The following is a 15859-nucleotide window of genomic DNA, read 5'->3' as shown; positions in this document are numbered from 1 at the left end:
AAGATTACAGGTCCATTTACATAACTACTGAAGAACAAAAGCATATTAATAAAAACATAGCACTCTGTATACTAATCAATTTCCCTTTAAGCTGCTTCTTCTGAGTGGTCCCAGAATAGCTGCTAATGAAACTATGACTGCTGCCCCAGACACTACCGGGGGACGGGGGGGAAGAATCAATTACCCCCAAGTCATTACCAGATGTAAGCACTAAAAAGTTACTCATGCATAAGGCAGAAAATAGTGCACAAAATATTAATTTTAAATAGTTAAATTATAGATTGAGAAAGTATCAAACCAATTCCCATCTTCCATAAGCATAAATGGCATTGGTCTTGTTTACATAAAACTAATCCGAGTCAGCGTATAAATCAGTGTTCTCTCTGGCATGGGCCAAACCACAGAAAAGCAGCCCACCCCCTCTCTCGAGCCAGCCTTTTCTTTACCATTATGGCACTCTCCAGAATTCCCTCGCTCAGAAGGGCTCAGCATTTCCTGTTTACCATTCCGAGAAGGAACTGAATTCCAAGAGAATGGCAGAGAAACTCACTGTCCTGGGACTTTACGACTGACGCCCTTCCAGTCAAAAGCATCACTTCATAAATATGTATACTCATTTATAGCTCGTTACGCTGTTCATAGCTGCTTTTGATGCAGTTTTATATATACAGCCTACATTATACAAAAAGCCACAGCATTAAAGAATCAAATTCATATCCATGGGTAGTTTTGAAGAGGACACAGAAATCCTGGAGATTCCAGCTGCCCACAGAACAGCCTCATCAGTAACATGTAAGGCTTTCCAGCTCTACTAGCCAGTGTCACATAAGCAAAACAAGAAAAGTGGAGGAAAAGGAGTTGTTCCTGTTTCTGGGGAAAGGACGGGCCAGGCCTACAAAACCATCTTGAATTTTCACTATTGAAGGAGCAAAGATGAGAAGAAAACAAAATAAATTGAAGGATAAACTGTCACACATTTAAAAACAATGGATTTATTATACTTTGCATGACATGACCGGTTGGATTGCGGAACTGTAATGTTGGAAATGAGCTATATACTAAAGGTTATCTGCAAAATTTAAACACAAAAGCATATTGTGCACTGACTGCCTCCACATAAAGAAAGGAGCAAGGGATTTTTCAGCCTAGCAGTAATTTAAATTTGGTTAAAATACTCTTTCCTGTTTAGCTGGATCATTCAGCGGGTAATACCAAGCCTGCTTACTTCTTGTTATAACTTCAAAAAGATCAGCTTGAAAGCAGTTTAGCAGTGTGCAGTAACAGGAAGCCCTGTGCAGCTACGTGGTCAAATTCAGCCCTGGCTTTAACAGAGTTGTGCTCACTAACTTCAGGGTTATCTTTGACCTAGAGTAAGTTGGGATTTAAAATGCTGGGGAGGTAAAAGCTAAATTGTTAACTGACTATACTGTAGAATACACTGCACCTATAACGGTACATACCATTATACCATACCATACCACAAACACTTAAGTAAACACTTAAGCAATTTTTAAAAGCCAAGTATTTGAAAGTCAGTTCCTCCTTTACTTACTTGCAAAGACTGCTCGTCAGCATTCTGCATGTGCCTTGCAACACGTGGTGACATCACAACCACTCACCAGTGCAGGGAGTGTTGCAAGGCAAATGCAGAATCCTGAACTGAATTCTTTGAAAGGCAAGTAAAACAAAAACTGATTTTAGTTATTTTGTTTTAATACGTACTCTACATATACTACACGTTCCCACACTGACTGGGGAGCATAACCGATCCCCCCCAAAAAACGCTGTTTGTCTTTCACAGGGATCAAAACTGCACAGAAGTGATTATCCTTGCCCGGATGAGCTGACCAACCGGATCACAAGAACTGCACTGCAATATTGTATTCAATGTGAAGGCCAAATAATTTTTACCTATACTTTGGCCTGTCTTACTTTATCAAAGGACATAAAAAACAGAATTAATCAGTTCAAGGTTTTGAGGTTTTTTATAAACACAATTCTGGGTTTCTTTTCACATAATCAAAACTATGAAAATGCTACTGAACTGTGTACGTACTTGCTGCTGCTTCCACCATCAACAAAAGGATTCCAGTGTGACGCAAAGTCTGTGCCTGCTGCCACAATCTGAAGATGCAGAAATTTCAGTTCAACAATTATTTATTTAATTGAAAAAAACTATTCTCTAAACATATTTCCAGAGCATCCTGGGGGGCTTGGGAGGTAGAGAACTGCAGAAAATAATCACCCATAAACAGAGGCACTTCAGTTTCAAAGTCCGAATGTTTTTAGTCTGATTATTGAAAAAAAATAAAAAATAAAAAAATTCCAACCTTCCTTTAATTTGGGCTTGAAAACAACACCTGGAAATGGCGAAGCACACAGGTTCAACAGATGAAAAATGACTTAATTAAAGTGTTCTGGTACAAACTTGATAAGGAGAAAGCTTTTCTCCGTGGGTACTGGTGTAACAGACCACTGCTACTCTTGGGGACCATGATCCCCGAATGAGATCACATTGCGACTCACGGAACTACAGCTCTCTGAGGGTTGTTACCCCGCACCCTGGACAGCAGGCATTTCACTGCACTCTTGCTGAGCTCCCAGCCCCATCAATGCCTTTTCACCAATGACTGGTGGAGGAGCTCCTGGTGAATGCTGTTAGTGCAGCACTCATTAAAGTGACCTTAGACATGTTAAAAAAATTAAAATTTTCCTTGGGAATCAAGCCAACCCGCCTCCACTTCTGCAGTTCTTTAAAAAATTATTGTGAGCTGTTGCTGCTTTCTGTAATGGGCTTGGGTCAGTTGCTTCCCCACTAACTTCCCCTTCACGGGTACAGTTAACATCTTGAGTGTAGAGGTTTTTTGTCCAGCGATTAAGCCCCAAAGAGACCAAGCTGGGAAAGGGCGCAAAATTTTGACATGAAAAAGGCCCATCTGGCCAACAGGAAAATGGCTTTAAACATCCGGATCCTGATTTTCATAATGCTGAGCACCTATGTTTCCAACTGGAGTAAGTGGGAGCTGCTGGGACTGAGCACTCAGGAAGAATGAGGCCCATTGCATCCACAGCCGCCCTCTGCTCCAGATGAACGTGAGCTGGCTGGTAGCATTCCATTAATCTGAAGTAAACATAACTGCTGAGAGTTAAAACAAACAGCAAAGTGGCACACAATGGAGGAACGTGGCTGTGCTCTGAGTAACAGAGTAGAAGAAATAATATTGGCTGGTAGAGAGATCTAAGGGAATCAAATTCAGAATCTCTTTTCACATTCCTACACTAATTGGTGCATTTCAATTTGCACATGAAGAAGATCCTCCGCATGAACCATAGAGAGCAATTCATTTTCTTCAGAATGTGGTGACTGTCTGAAAACGGATAGTTGTCTTCTTGTGACTCTTTTTATACTCTGATACATATTACTTAACAGAGTTAAAGTATAAAACAATAAGGACATTATTATAATCACAAACGATGAAAAACCAAGTCCTACCATTTCATCCCGAGCTTCCGTTTCTTTCCGTAAGGGAGGCTCAAACTGCAACTTGTCAACTGCAAAACATCACATTTTCAACTTTACGTGTAACATTCTACTGACATCCTCTTATAGCCAGACTATTAAAGTAAGCAGCATGCTGTAGCATATAAAAAACCAAAATGCACACTGCAATGTTATGTAATGCTTCATTTTAACTTGCCTATAAAATTCTAAACTCTTTGAACCACGAACATTTGTTTTTATGGAAGTCTTCAATGTCTAAATGTTTGCACTTGCAATGTATTTGTTATGAAACAACCTACAGAAAAGGAAACTGAGAAAAGAGCAGTTAGAATCCCCATTTAAAGTAGTCTAAATGATAATTATTTAGTTTGCGTGGGCACTCTCCAAACACAGAGAAAGCAAGTTCCTACTTCAAAGGGCTCCAAAATATCAGCACTTTCCCCCCACTCCAGCTGAAAGTGACCGAATAGCGTGTCAACATTGCATGGAGTGTAAGGACTTGCATTCCTTTTGAGTTTAACATACACCATAGTCAGTACAGCAGATGTGACCATAATATTTATCGTCACATATCTAACAATAATTTAGTTTGCTTGGGCACTTTATTATGGTCACATATCTAATAATATCTACTAATTATTTAGTTTGCAAGGGCACTTCTTCCAACACAAAGAAAGCCAGTTCCTGCTTCAACAGGCTCCAATATTTCAGTATTCCCCACCCCGCCCTGCCCCTTTGGAAAGTGACTGAGTAGCGTGTGAATGCTGCATGGAGCGTAAGGACTTGCACTCCTTTTGAGTTTAACCTACACCATATCGTCAGCACATCAGATGTGACCATAACAAGTGGAGCATCCTCCAGTGGTTAGGATGAGGTTTAGCTGACCATCAGTGTGAAAACTAGCACAAAATCAGAGCGGCACCAAATTGCCATCTACTTTTCTATATTTTCCCTCGCCAGTGAGGGCCAAGACATCTGTGTGTAAGAACATGCTCTCCCACTAAAATAATCAACTTGGTCTTCCTGCTTAATGCTTCTATTAAATTATTATTTTTTTAATAGTAGGCATTCAAAGTTTGGCATCATTCCATGGCAGAGAGAGGCTGATTACAGAAGAAACAATACCCTGGTCTTATAGAAATGTTTGCATCCTGCAATGACATGAAATGAAGTAACAGAAAAGTGTGCAAGTTTTAATTTTGATTTTGGCAAAATACCGTGGAGATTTTTTTGTTGGTGTTATTTTTCTTTCAGTGAGCCAATGGTAAACTGGCTCTCTAAGGTTTGCTATAAAAGAGTGACATGGACACAATGTATCAGGAAGAATAAACCAGCACCACAAAATGGGAAAAAGCACATTAGGGACTTACAATTTATCTCTGACGCTGTTCTTTCCGCTCTAGCATTCCTGTTTGTAGAGCGAATGGTGTGGCGAATAACAGAGTGAGGCTGTTAGAAACAGAAACATTATAATTCAGTTATATTGTCTTCACCTTAGATCTCATACCATAATTAAAGGGAAACTATTACAATGGGACACACTCTCTATTGCCTGCACACAAGCCCCTGGTACCTGACAGCAAGCTTAACCTCAACCCTGTGGCAAGGCATCCTGGTTTCTACTGTACTGCTGTGCCGCAGAGTAGAATAATTTTTCAACCCCTCTCTGAAGTGAGAATATAAGTTTACAGAGGGAAAACAGGAGACTATTTTTAAACATCGGCTTTTCAAAACAGGAAAAACACAAATACGTTCTCACCTCAAAATCATCATCATCAGCTTCACTGTAATGTGTATGGTTGTCAGGATTATTTACTTTGTCCAACAGCTCAACTGCTAGAGATCTCGAGAGACCGGGTTGTCCTACAAAACTATGCTAAAAATCACAAAAAAAACAACATTACAGTAGGTTTAATAGGAGGCTTATATTTAATCCTGTACGTCTGGGCTTCAAAAGATTAGCCTAAAGTTTTGCAAAACTTTAAAGAGATTTTCTGAAGAGTGTCTCCTGAGCAAGTAGGCCTCTAAAGCATGCATCTGTTTTGGCCTGACCACATTATGCGTCAGTTGCAATTAGAAATTAAGACCTTAGTTGTGCAAACATTGATGCATTTGCTTAACTTTATGCATGTAAGTAGTTCCATGGAGTTCAAAGGGACTCTTTAGGTGAGTAGAATTAAGCATTTGAGTAACTGTTTTCTGAATCAAGGCCTAATTTTGCCTTATGGGGTGACTAGTAAACAATCTATACAGCTAATTCTACCAAACTGGGGCACACAGTTACAAAATGCCTATCTTTGGACAATTAAAGCTGGACTTATCTTGCAGTGTAGACAGGCATCTTTATAAAATCTTGCCACCAAATAAAACTTTTGTATATTCCATGAGATTCCAATTTCACTTTTGCTGCGTTTGCACAATTAAGCACACTTGTATGATAACAGTGTGAAACATAGCCCCTGTTTGGTGCACTAATGACTTCTTTCTCTGTGAAACAATAGATTTAATGGTGACATTGCAAGTTCTGACTTTTCTTTTTCGACACTTACAGTAAGGAGTCTTTCTGCGGTTGGTCTCTTCTTTGGATTTTTTGTAAGTGCTATTTTGACAAAATTATGGAATGTTGATGACCTTTACACAAAAAGACAAAGAAAAAATTGAATACTTAAAATCAAGTTAAGTTTTTCTGAAAAGGAAAAAATAACGGTCACTTTCAATGTAACTGCTATATAAATGGCAAGACATCTACTAAATTAGAATCCTGGTCAAATATCCCATGGCATTTCAGATTTATACCATTCTGCTGCTGAGTTAACTAGCAGGAGATTACTACTACTGTCCCTTTGGAAAAAACAGTCAAAAGGTCAGATTCCATTTGAAGTCTTATGGCACTATATAACAGAAATAAAAATAATATAGTGAATTAGGTATACACTACAGCAAACCCACAAAATCCAGGCAAGTCTGACACTCCACATTATCTCATGTCACCAGGAGGAAAATAAAATGCACAATGGTGTAAGATCAGGAGAAAGCATCAACCTCCTCTTTCAAATACATGGCTCAGATTTTCAAAGCAGTTCAGATGATTTAACGACACCGCTCTTCTTTTAAATTAATGCAAGACGTGAGGCTGAGTCTCATCCTACAATTTTTACTTGTCTTTCTTGCAAGTGTTTATTTTAATGTATCTTTCAAAGGATAGATTAGCCTGAATTTGATGACTTTCAGGGCACGTTGCAAAACTTATCCCTCAGGTATTTGAAAACAAAAAGGAATTGGACTGGTTGAGGGCAGGGGCTAATTATCTGCTTCTCGGAGGTGGGTTGTACTGAACTGTACTACTGCACCTGGAGTTTTATTTGTGATGTGCTTTTAAGTTATGGCAAGAATGCCTAGAGTATAAAGATAGGTACTCTTAGCATGTGCACAAATCTCGGGCGGGGGGGAAGGAAGAAAGAGGTGCAGAGTGCAAAGTTTAGTGCAGAATGCAATTCACAGAAGGACGTTTTTCCCAGATGATAAACAATTTTAAGTATCTGCCCGCAGCGATACTGGCAGAATCCCCCTCTCACAGACTTAAGGAAAAAAGGACAGCTACTTGGTCACTAGCAGCATTCTAAGTACATAACTGGGATTAACTGCTTCACTACAGTGAGTCTTGATCACATGCACAGTGTCAAACTAACTGTCAAATGTGTGTTCTGGAAGGAGATTTCTCTCTCTCTCCAGGCAGCAGACCAGAGGGAGTTTTCCTTTTTCTCTGGACCAGCAGAGGAAGAGCAATTAGCATTATGTGGGCCTGTCCCACACAATCAGTTTCCTGCCATTGCAGAAGTATGTGCACTGCTGGACCTCGGTCCTCTCTGTTGCATTTGTTTCTAGGTTCCTATAAAATCAAATCAATTACAAAAAAAAAAAAAATCTATCTTGCTTGCTGGTACATACTGCAGATGTCTCAGGCTAAAACACTTCATCCTCAGGGAAATCATCTTTCAGACCACTGGGATGAAAACTAATGCACAACACTTTTAGCAATGGTTTTCTTCTTCCACAGAGCAATATGAATTAATGTCCCATTTTTAGAGATAGATTGTTTTAAAGCATGATTTACCAGGGGTGAATTATGTTCCAATAAAAACTTCGGAGTTTGAGCAAATAATGAAGACTTTTTGGTCACTGCAGAAGTCAAAGCAATTCAAAAATTCATGACTTATACTAAATTTAGCCCTGATCCCGCACTGAGAGCTTCACAGTTCAGACTCCCCTTGATTTAATGAGGCGCTGCATGAACAGGGAGTCTGTTCGCATGGTTCTCACTCCAGGATCAGACTCTTTTGCTGTAATTAAGTATTTTAAGTTTAGCAGTAAGAACTGAATTCAAAGGGACAACTCATGAGTCCCAAATGTGCAGATGTGTTCGCAGGTTCAGGGCATATGCTTATGAACTGCTGACATAAATAATCAATCATTCACATGATCTTTAAAACATGCCCTGAACAAAGGGAGAAAAATTTTATTTGACTTACCATTTTGCTTTTTCCTTGAGCTTTGGAGGTTGAAAGTTACTTTTAGACATTAGAAATAAAGCCCTAAGATAAAGAAAGCATAATAATAATATACAATATGAAAATAATTAATTTTATTCTAATATCTTGAGACTGAATAAAATACTGTACACAGCAGTTCTATTACCCCACAAGAGACAATATGAGCTGATGAAAACCCAAATGAGTTCTGTAGCATGTAACATAAAAGATCTTGTAAGAGACAAAATAAAGCCGTTGATTTCTTTAATTATGGACAGTGTTTTTGAAATAAAATCTGTTTATTTTCTTGTGCAACCCTGCTAACTATAGGGCTACTACAGAGTTCAGGAACTAAAACACTTACAAAATGTTACGTCCTTAAGAATCGGATTCCAGAACCTGAATCGACATCTTTAAATCAAGACTGGATGACTTTTACAAAAGGCGTGGTGCACTAAAACAGAAATTATGGGCTTGATGTAGGAATCCCTGGGAGAGGTTATAAGGCTTGGGTTATGCAGGACAGACTAGACGATTGTAATGGTCCCTTATGGACTATGATTTAAGAAAATGCTTGAAACGAGCGAGTCTCATGAACAGCAGACCTCATTGGATGAAGGTCAAACATTGGCGGCTGAAGTTCTCCAAGTTCGATTGCTGTTATGCCAACTGCCCAGATATCACAGAGTTGGTTGTAACCGCCATTCTTTTCCACTGCTGCAACTTCTGGGGCCATCCTTAAAATGTAAAATCATCATTTGATTACATACTATAGACCATCACTTCCATAGCACCTCCTTTGACCTGAGGATCTCAAATCTCTTTACATGATTACTGTGGAATTCATTCCAAGGCAAAGGGCCTATGCAAAGAGTGTAAATGGGGCCTGATGTGATCCTCTGCACTGGGATGAATTCCTTCCATTAAAAGAACAATGGCACAAAGGGTAAGTGTCTTGGCCAAAATCATGAATTCTATAGCAGAGCCAGGAATAGAACCCAAGTCTTGTGATACCCAGTCTAATCCTCTAACCCCAGCACAATCTTTCTTCCCTCAGTCTGTTTTCTCTAATATGAAGCAGAATACAGTATGCAATTTAAAAAAAAAATCTATAATTTAAGTGTTTTGTCTATATTCAGTCCTCATTATGGCTATTATGCTAATGAGGGATCTCTGTATTAAGGCAGTGCCTCAATTCAATGCAGTTAAATTTGCATTTTTATACAACCTAAAAATTATGAAGTTGAAAATGTCTGGCATTTCAAAGCCTTAAATAGCAAAGACTGTGTTGAAACAAAAATAACTGAAATGTGCTTCTTTACACTGTAATGTCCCCTGCATGGGGGAAACTCAGATGCCTACCATGTATAACAAATGACATTCAGCACTGTATTAGATTGGCATAGGCTGCTGTTACAGTGATATTACAAAGCAACAAAATGACAATGTCATCTCTTGCCCAAGCACATTACTAAATCAGAAATAGTTTATATAACTATATGATGTCTGGAGTTAAACATATCTGTATTTTAGAAGCTTAAGTATAATTTGTAAATACTGACTTCACTTTGCATGTAGTCATTCTATGAATCAAAGCAATTTATTACCAGTAAGGGGTACCAATAAAAGATTTTCTCTTCGCAATGGTGGCTGTTATTTTTGCTGCTACTCCAAAGTCAGCTGTAAAACAAAATTACATCATCATTAAACATTTCCTAAAGATTGAATGTTTAATGAAAAACCAACATCACTCTAGGAAGTTATTATAAATCAATACCACACACACATTCCTAGGTAATAAAATTAAGATAATTGTTTACAATGTTAATCTCTCAGGTAAAGAAGAGCAGAAAATTCTAGCTGGACATTTTTTTTTTGAATGTCTGGAAATTGAAAGTTAGGTTTCTCCAAACTACCTTAAAAATGACCCTGTTTCCCCGCTTACCTCCACCTGTCTTATCACACCATAACTGAATCGTATCAGGACAGAATGTTATATATTCTAATTAATATATACTGGAGGGAAGACAGATTGGCACTGTAGTTATATGAGAGTGCGCTGTGTCAATGAGGAAACAACAGGGGAGATGTTTTGTTCTTATTGTTAAGACAAGAGACGCAGTAGGGACTCTCCAAAGATGATAGCAGAGCTACACTGAACGCATGGTATTGCAGATAATCATCCTATGTTCCCAGAGCCAGAAATCATGCCAGTCTAGTTTTGTTTTACTGTATTTCCTCTATAGTACCTGAAGAATTGTAGTTCATATTGTAGGCAAAGGATGGCTTGCCAGTAGGTAGAAAATGGGTAGCCATGTGTGATCATAGTTAAAGTTGTTAATGGAAATTCAGCTATGAGGTTTCTAGGCTTTCAATTAAAAAAAAATATTGTGTCCTCCTAATATATTGCTTCCGCACACCCACAATGGAGAAGTGAAGTTAGCCATGTGGCCACATTCATTTCTATGTGCTTGCTTTACATATTCTGTTTAGCAAAAAAATCCAAGAGGATTTGTGGCACCTTAGAAACTAACAAAATTTATTTGGACATAAGCTTTTGTGGTCTAAAACCCACTCCATCGGATGCATGCAGTGGAAAATAGAGTACGAAGATTATATCTATATATATAGATATATATAAATACACACACACACAATGAAAAAATGGGTGTTACCATATCAACTGTAACGAGACCAAATTGGGTCATTACACAAAGTAGAACTATTTCCCCATGCTAATTTTTCCCCTACTGTTACTCATACCTTCTTGTCAACCGTTTGAAATGGGCCATCCTAATTATCACTACACAAGGTTTTTTTCTCCTGCTGATAATAGCCCACCTTAATTGATTAGTCTTGTTACAGTTGGTATGGCAACACCCATTTTTTCATGTGTACATATATATCTATCTTCCTACTGTATTTTCCACTGCATGCATCTGATGAAGTGGGTTTTAACCCACAAAAGCTTATGCCCAAATAAATTTGTTAGTCTCTAAGGTGCCACAAGTACTCCTCGTTTTTTTTGCTGATACAGACTAACATGGCTACCACTCTGAAACATATCCTGTCTTGTATTTACCTAAACAGGAGAAAGGAGTATTCATATCTCATACTCTGTTGATAGTTCTCGCCAGAGTGAACTGCTGTGTAGCTACAATGTAAGTGCAAAAGGTGTCTCACTGAAACAAAGCAACTTACCACCTTTTGATTGGTTCAATTAAAAAACCCTCATTCATTTTCTATTTTACTAGTAATTTCAACTCAACTTACCTAATTTTATGTCTCCATGGTCTGTTAGCAGAATATTTGCACCCTAAAACAAAACATGCAAAAAATTAATATGCTAAAATAATATTTGGAACATTTTAATGCATTACAAAGTATTAAATTAGTCCCTGCAGTTTTAAGTGACCTTACCTTAATATCTCTATGCATTTTGCCCTTCATGTGCAAATAAGCAAGACCCTACAAGTCAAAAATAAATCTGTAACTCAAGTTTGCCACGTTAACATACTACAAAACACAACATTTCAAATTCGATTTTTAACAGTTTAAACTCAATTTGTAGTTTTAATTAAAAAGTGAAAAAATGAACATTGAGATTTTGATAAAAGGAGTCTGTGGCTTCTGCTCCTCACCACTCCTGATTCCAACACCAACACATGTGCAGACTTTTTTAAACAAGTTATATATGTAGCTTTTTGTTAGATATATTTTTAGCTTCAAAATGCACCTCAAGAGGCATAAGATTGATGACTGAAGCCAATAAAGTTTATTTACTTCTCACGTCTAGAAAGATTTCAGCCAAAGTTTGCAAGCCTGGGTGCCTAAATCCACATTTAGCTCATAAATAAAAGTGGACTTGTTTTCAGAGGTGCTTAACACTGGAATCTCTCACTGAAAGTCAAAACAAGTTCTGCAACACCAATTCTTCTTGCTAGCAAAATATTAGCTAAAAGGTTAGGAACAGACTTGCCCTATCAGATAAGTTTGTTGACCCATTTAGTCTACAATCAGCCTCTGGCAGTGACCACTTCACCAATGTTTCATAGGAAGGTGAAAGTGTCTTCTATGGCTCCCTTACACAATTATATATGGATGTATAGAGCATGGATGGTAGAGTCCCTTCCTGACACAAAAATGTCATGATCAGCTTACGCAATGAAGCATGACGTTTCACTATCTATGTTGTGTTGGCTTACATTTCTATAATTAATTATAATAAAACGGACCAGAATTTTAGCTGTCCAGCCATAGAATTTTTCCCTCTACAAAACATTAGAATTCACTACCATAGATATATTTTGCGATGTATAATCATTCCTTTTATTGCTCAACTACGCACCCTCTCTTACTAGGAATTAACTGTCTTCTACAATTAGATTCAGAAATTTATCCTAAACGATGGCTGCACTGAACCATCATGTCAGTTGTACAGTGTATGAGAATAGCCAGGTCAATCTAAAGCCTCAAATCTCCAAAGATTTATACATGATTAAAATAATTGCATTGAAATCAGTGGGACTACTCCTGGGGTTAAAGTTAAACATGACCAGGACTGGGGCTTAAGATTCTGATCCTGCTATACAGGCAGACTCTTATAGCTGTATAAATCCCTTTGCAGGACCAGGGCATATGGGAACTGACATATGAAATGCTGCATTAAAATTATGTAATAAAGTATTTGTTACACCACATTACTGTAATATCCTACTCATTTATACTAATACTGGAAATGTGAAAAATGAATTTGTTAACCCTAGCCATTGAAGCTGTATTCCCAGGTTTACAAATGTAAGTGACGGCACAGCACCTCCTTCTGAAATAGCTTATCTTCCTCATATGTATCAAAAAGAGGCTTTGTTCTGTATCTACAGAAGTACAGTACCTGTAACGTTTCTCTGCATACATATGCAATTTGTAACTCGGACAGTGGTCCAGTTACTGAAAACAGAAAGAGAGAAACAAGTCTTTGGGTTGTAATGCACACTTTACATATACCACTGTAAAACAGTCAACAGACTGGGTAATATCCAACCTGCAAAAGTTCAAGGGACACTTTCAATTTCAAAAAAGCAAGTTGAAAGCCATTTTAGGTGCTACTCTGATAGTGTCTTTCTGTAGTTTTCCAGGCACATTTTTCATTATTAAATCAAAAGAGGGCTACTACCCGACTTCTCCAGTATGAACAACGGAGGGAAACTGCTAATGCAGGGGAAACAGTCAGTCAAACTGGGTGTACCCAAACCATCATCAAATGCACAAAGTAAAGAAGCTGAAAAAGAGAAGGAACATCTCCCATACCTCTCAGGTATAGTAATCCTGTGTAGTATTTGCAACAAGAGGTAAACATTTGCCAGAGAACAGAGAATTAAAACATTTTTCAGACAAATGTGATTTTTAAGTTGATGACATCTGCTTGCGCTCTTCATGGAGGTAAAAAGCAGAGATCATTTCTGTTTGCCTTTTAAAATTAGAAATTCAGATCTTTTTTACCCCGGATGACTGTGGCACCTGAAGATTGTTTAAAAACTTGCTTGCATCGACAGCTATTTATATTACACTAAATGACTGAGACATACATAGATGAAACAATATCTCTGCTTAAAATTCAAGAACTCCATCCCTTTAGTTAAGGTCTGAGAAAGCCCACAATCTGCTTTCCAAGACCTCCAACAAGCCTTCCAGCAAAACCAGTGAAGACCAAACCTAACATACATGAAATAAAAAACAAGCAGAATTGTTTAGAAAATACCTTTTTAGTCTTTATTCATCATAAAGGAGAACAAAATGACACACCCTTTTTTATCCTTTCAAAAGCTCACATTCAAGAGTTCTCCTAGCAAAATTAGCTTGCCCAGATTGTTCACTATATGTTTAGCCTACTTTTACAGGCCTAACTTGTAATTAAATAGTACAGCTGCAATCTGAGGACAATGTTACTTTAAGAACTTTGATTTTTACAGTCCATGACTTACATGTTTCAATAAATGCAGTATTTATTACTTAATTACTTCAGTTATTAACATAACTTTTTGAATTTAAGTACCTTGGGGTTTTTATTTTGTTCATTTTTTCAAGGAAAGGGAATAAACTACTCATCCATGTTAACATTTAAAGTGTTAAGATAAAATGTTAACATGGATGGGATGGATTACTTGAGGGCTTTGAAAGTCACATTTCATTGAGATGAACTTCTGCAATGCGTCTCAGAAATAGTTTCCAAGCCTATTAAGGGCAACAGACATTGTGATGTCACAAAAAGGGGGCACGGTTTCATCAGGAAATGTTAATTTCTTAGCAAATGCCACTAAATATGATCATTTTCCAGTCACCTGTAACTAACTTTTCTCTCCCAGGACTGACTTCTCAATAAGGACTGTTTACATGCAAGATTGAAGGGTTTTCTTCAGTCTTTTTTAGAGTTAAAGAGCAAAAATATCTCAAAGCCTTAATGCTGAAAAAGTGTATTTTGTTCACTTCTCCAAAACTAAAAATAGCTAAAACATATTTTAACTTAGAAAACAAATAAACCCACAAGCTCCTCATCTCTTCATTCAAACCATGCATGAAAAATGTGAGTCCCCTAAAGAAGAATTTATCAGAAAGCTATGATCACGTGAAGATGGGAAAATAAGCTTTACATTAACTAGCAGTTTAAGGGTTAATTGTTCAATATAATATGGAGAGATTTAGGTACGTATTTCCATTATTTTTAATAGGCTTATGTACTCATCTCCTATTCATCACACTGGAAATATTCCTCCAAATACGTGGTTCCCAAAAAGGGCTCCATTTATTCCTATTTAGGATCTATTTAGAGTAGATGTACTTATTTATTTTGTAATGTTCAGTATAAAACAACAGGATATGAACACAATAGAAGAGTCACCATGTTTATGAAAAGTTCTTGATCAGTTATGCGGAGACCTTAGCCAATGCAAAATAATTGTTCACTTGCAGCAAATGAACGGTAAAATGCCAGTGGATTACCATTAAAATGACTCTCTATTGCTCTGTCATATTTTCTTTGCTTTCCACTTCGAAAAGATGCCAATAAATACGAAAATAAGTTTCAAAATACCATGGTAAATGTCCTGAAGTGATCCACCACCACAGTATTCCATGCAGATCCACAGCTTTTCACGGCTATTTTTAAAAAGTTAAACATAACTGTTAGCAGTTGACAGATCTATATACAGTAGCTGCAGTCAAAAATCATGATTTTATTATTTAACAGCTAGTTATTCGATTGTTATGTTTTCCATTTTCTTATCCCTTGAGGAATTCTAAAGTGCTGATGTATCACGAAATCCAGATATACATTTTGCATGTGTTTTAATACATACAAAGCAGGCTAGTAAATATCAATTCTCACTTAGGGTGAAACTCCCTATGTGTCAGATTCACTGACAAATTACTCTGTTGATCAGAACTGTAATATAATTGCCATAACCATGACCTTTTCTCTAAAATAAAGTTCATGTAAAAATACAACTGAGGCATACATTCTATTAACCAGGATAATTTTATGCTATCTTCTAGTTTCAAAGCTTAAAAGGAGGGTTCCTCAAAGATTCTACACCTCCGTTTTTCAAAGACATGTTGGCTTAAGCATTTAGCCATAAATCCAATTAAAGTCAAATTTGAGTCGCACCTTTCACTTTGAAAATGTAACTCCCCAAGCAATTTGGAGACCAGATCTCCTAGAACTGTGTAGCTAGGATAAGAGCGAGAATATGGAAAAGTGATTATATATATTCCCACAGAGCTCACTGATAAACTGCAGAACTCCAGAGAAATGGAAAATATTCTCCAACTTTTT

General features: G+C 37.4%; 1 protein-coding gene across 1 annotated transcript in view; it reads right to left on the bottom strand.

Annotated features, from left to right (window-relative positions):
- The window catches only part of MAP4K5 (mitogen-activated protein kinase kinase kinase kinase 5), an 88401-nt gene that overhangs the window by 28034 nt on the left and 44508 nt on the right, over positions 1 to 15859 (bottom strand). Inside the window, exons 5-16 of the mRNA XM_084630823.1 lie at positions 15119 to 15183; positions 12923 to 12978; positions 11452 to 11499; positions 11305 to 11347; positions 9639 to 9711; positions 8637 to 8768; positions 8032 to 8094; positions 6052 to 6133; positions 5262 to 5378; positions 4873 to 4951; positions 3494 to 3552; positions 2057 to 2124 (exon numbers count right to left, since the gene is read on the bottom strand). Coding sequence (XP_084486949.1) covers positions 2057 to 2124; positions 3494 to 3552; positions 4873 to 4951; positions 5262 to 5378; positions 6052 to 6133; positions 8032 to 8094; positions 8637 to 8768; positions 9639 to 9711; positions 11305 to 11347; positions 11452 to 11499; positions 12923 to 12978; positions 15119 to 15183 — 885 coding nt within the window. The remainder of the gene's footprint in view (positions 1 to 2056; positions 2125 to 3493; positions 3553 to 4872; positions 4952 to 5261; positions 5379 to 6051; positions 6134 to 8031; positions 8095 to 8636; positions 8769 to 9638; positions 9712 to 11304; positions 11348 to 11451; positions 11500 to 12922; positions 12979 to 15118; positions 15184 to 15859) is intronic.

Source organism: Lepidochelys olivacea, assembly GCF_965140295.1.
Source record: "Lepidochelys olivacea isolate rLepOli2 genome assembly, chromosome: 6".
Taxonomy (NCBI): domain Eukaryota; kingdom Metazoa; phylum Chordata; order Testudines; family Cheloniidae; genus Lepidochelys; species Lepidochelys olivacea.
This window is presented reverse-complemented; position numbering and strand designations above follow the sequence as displayed.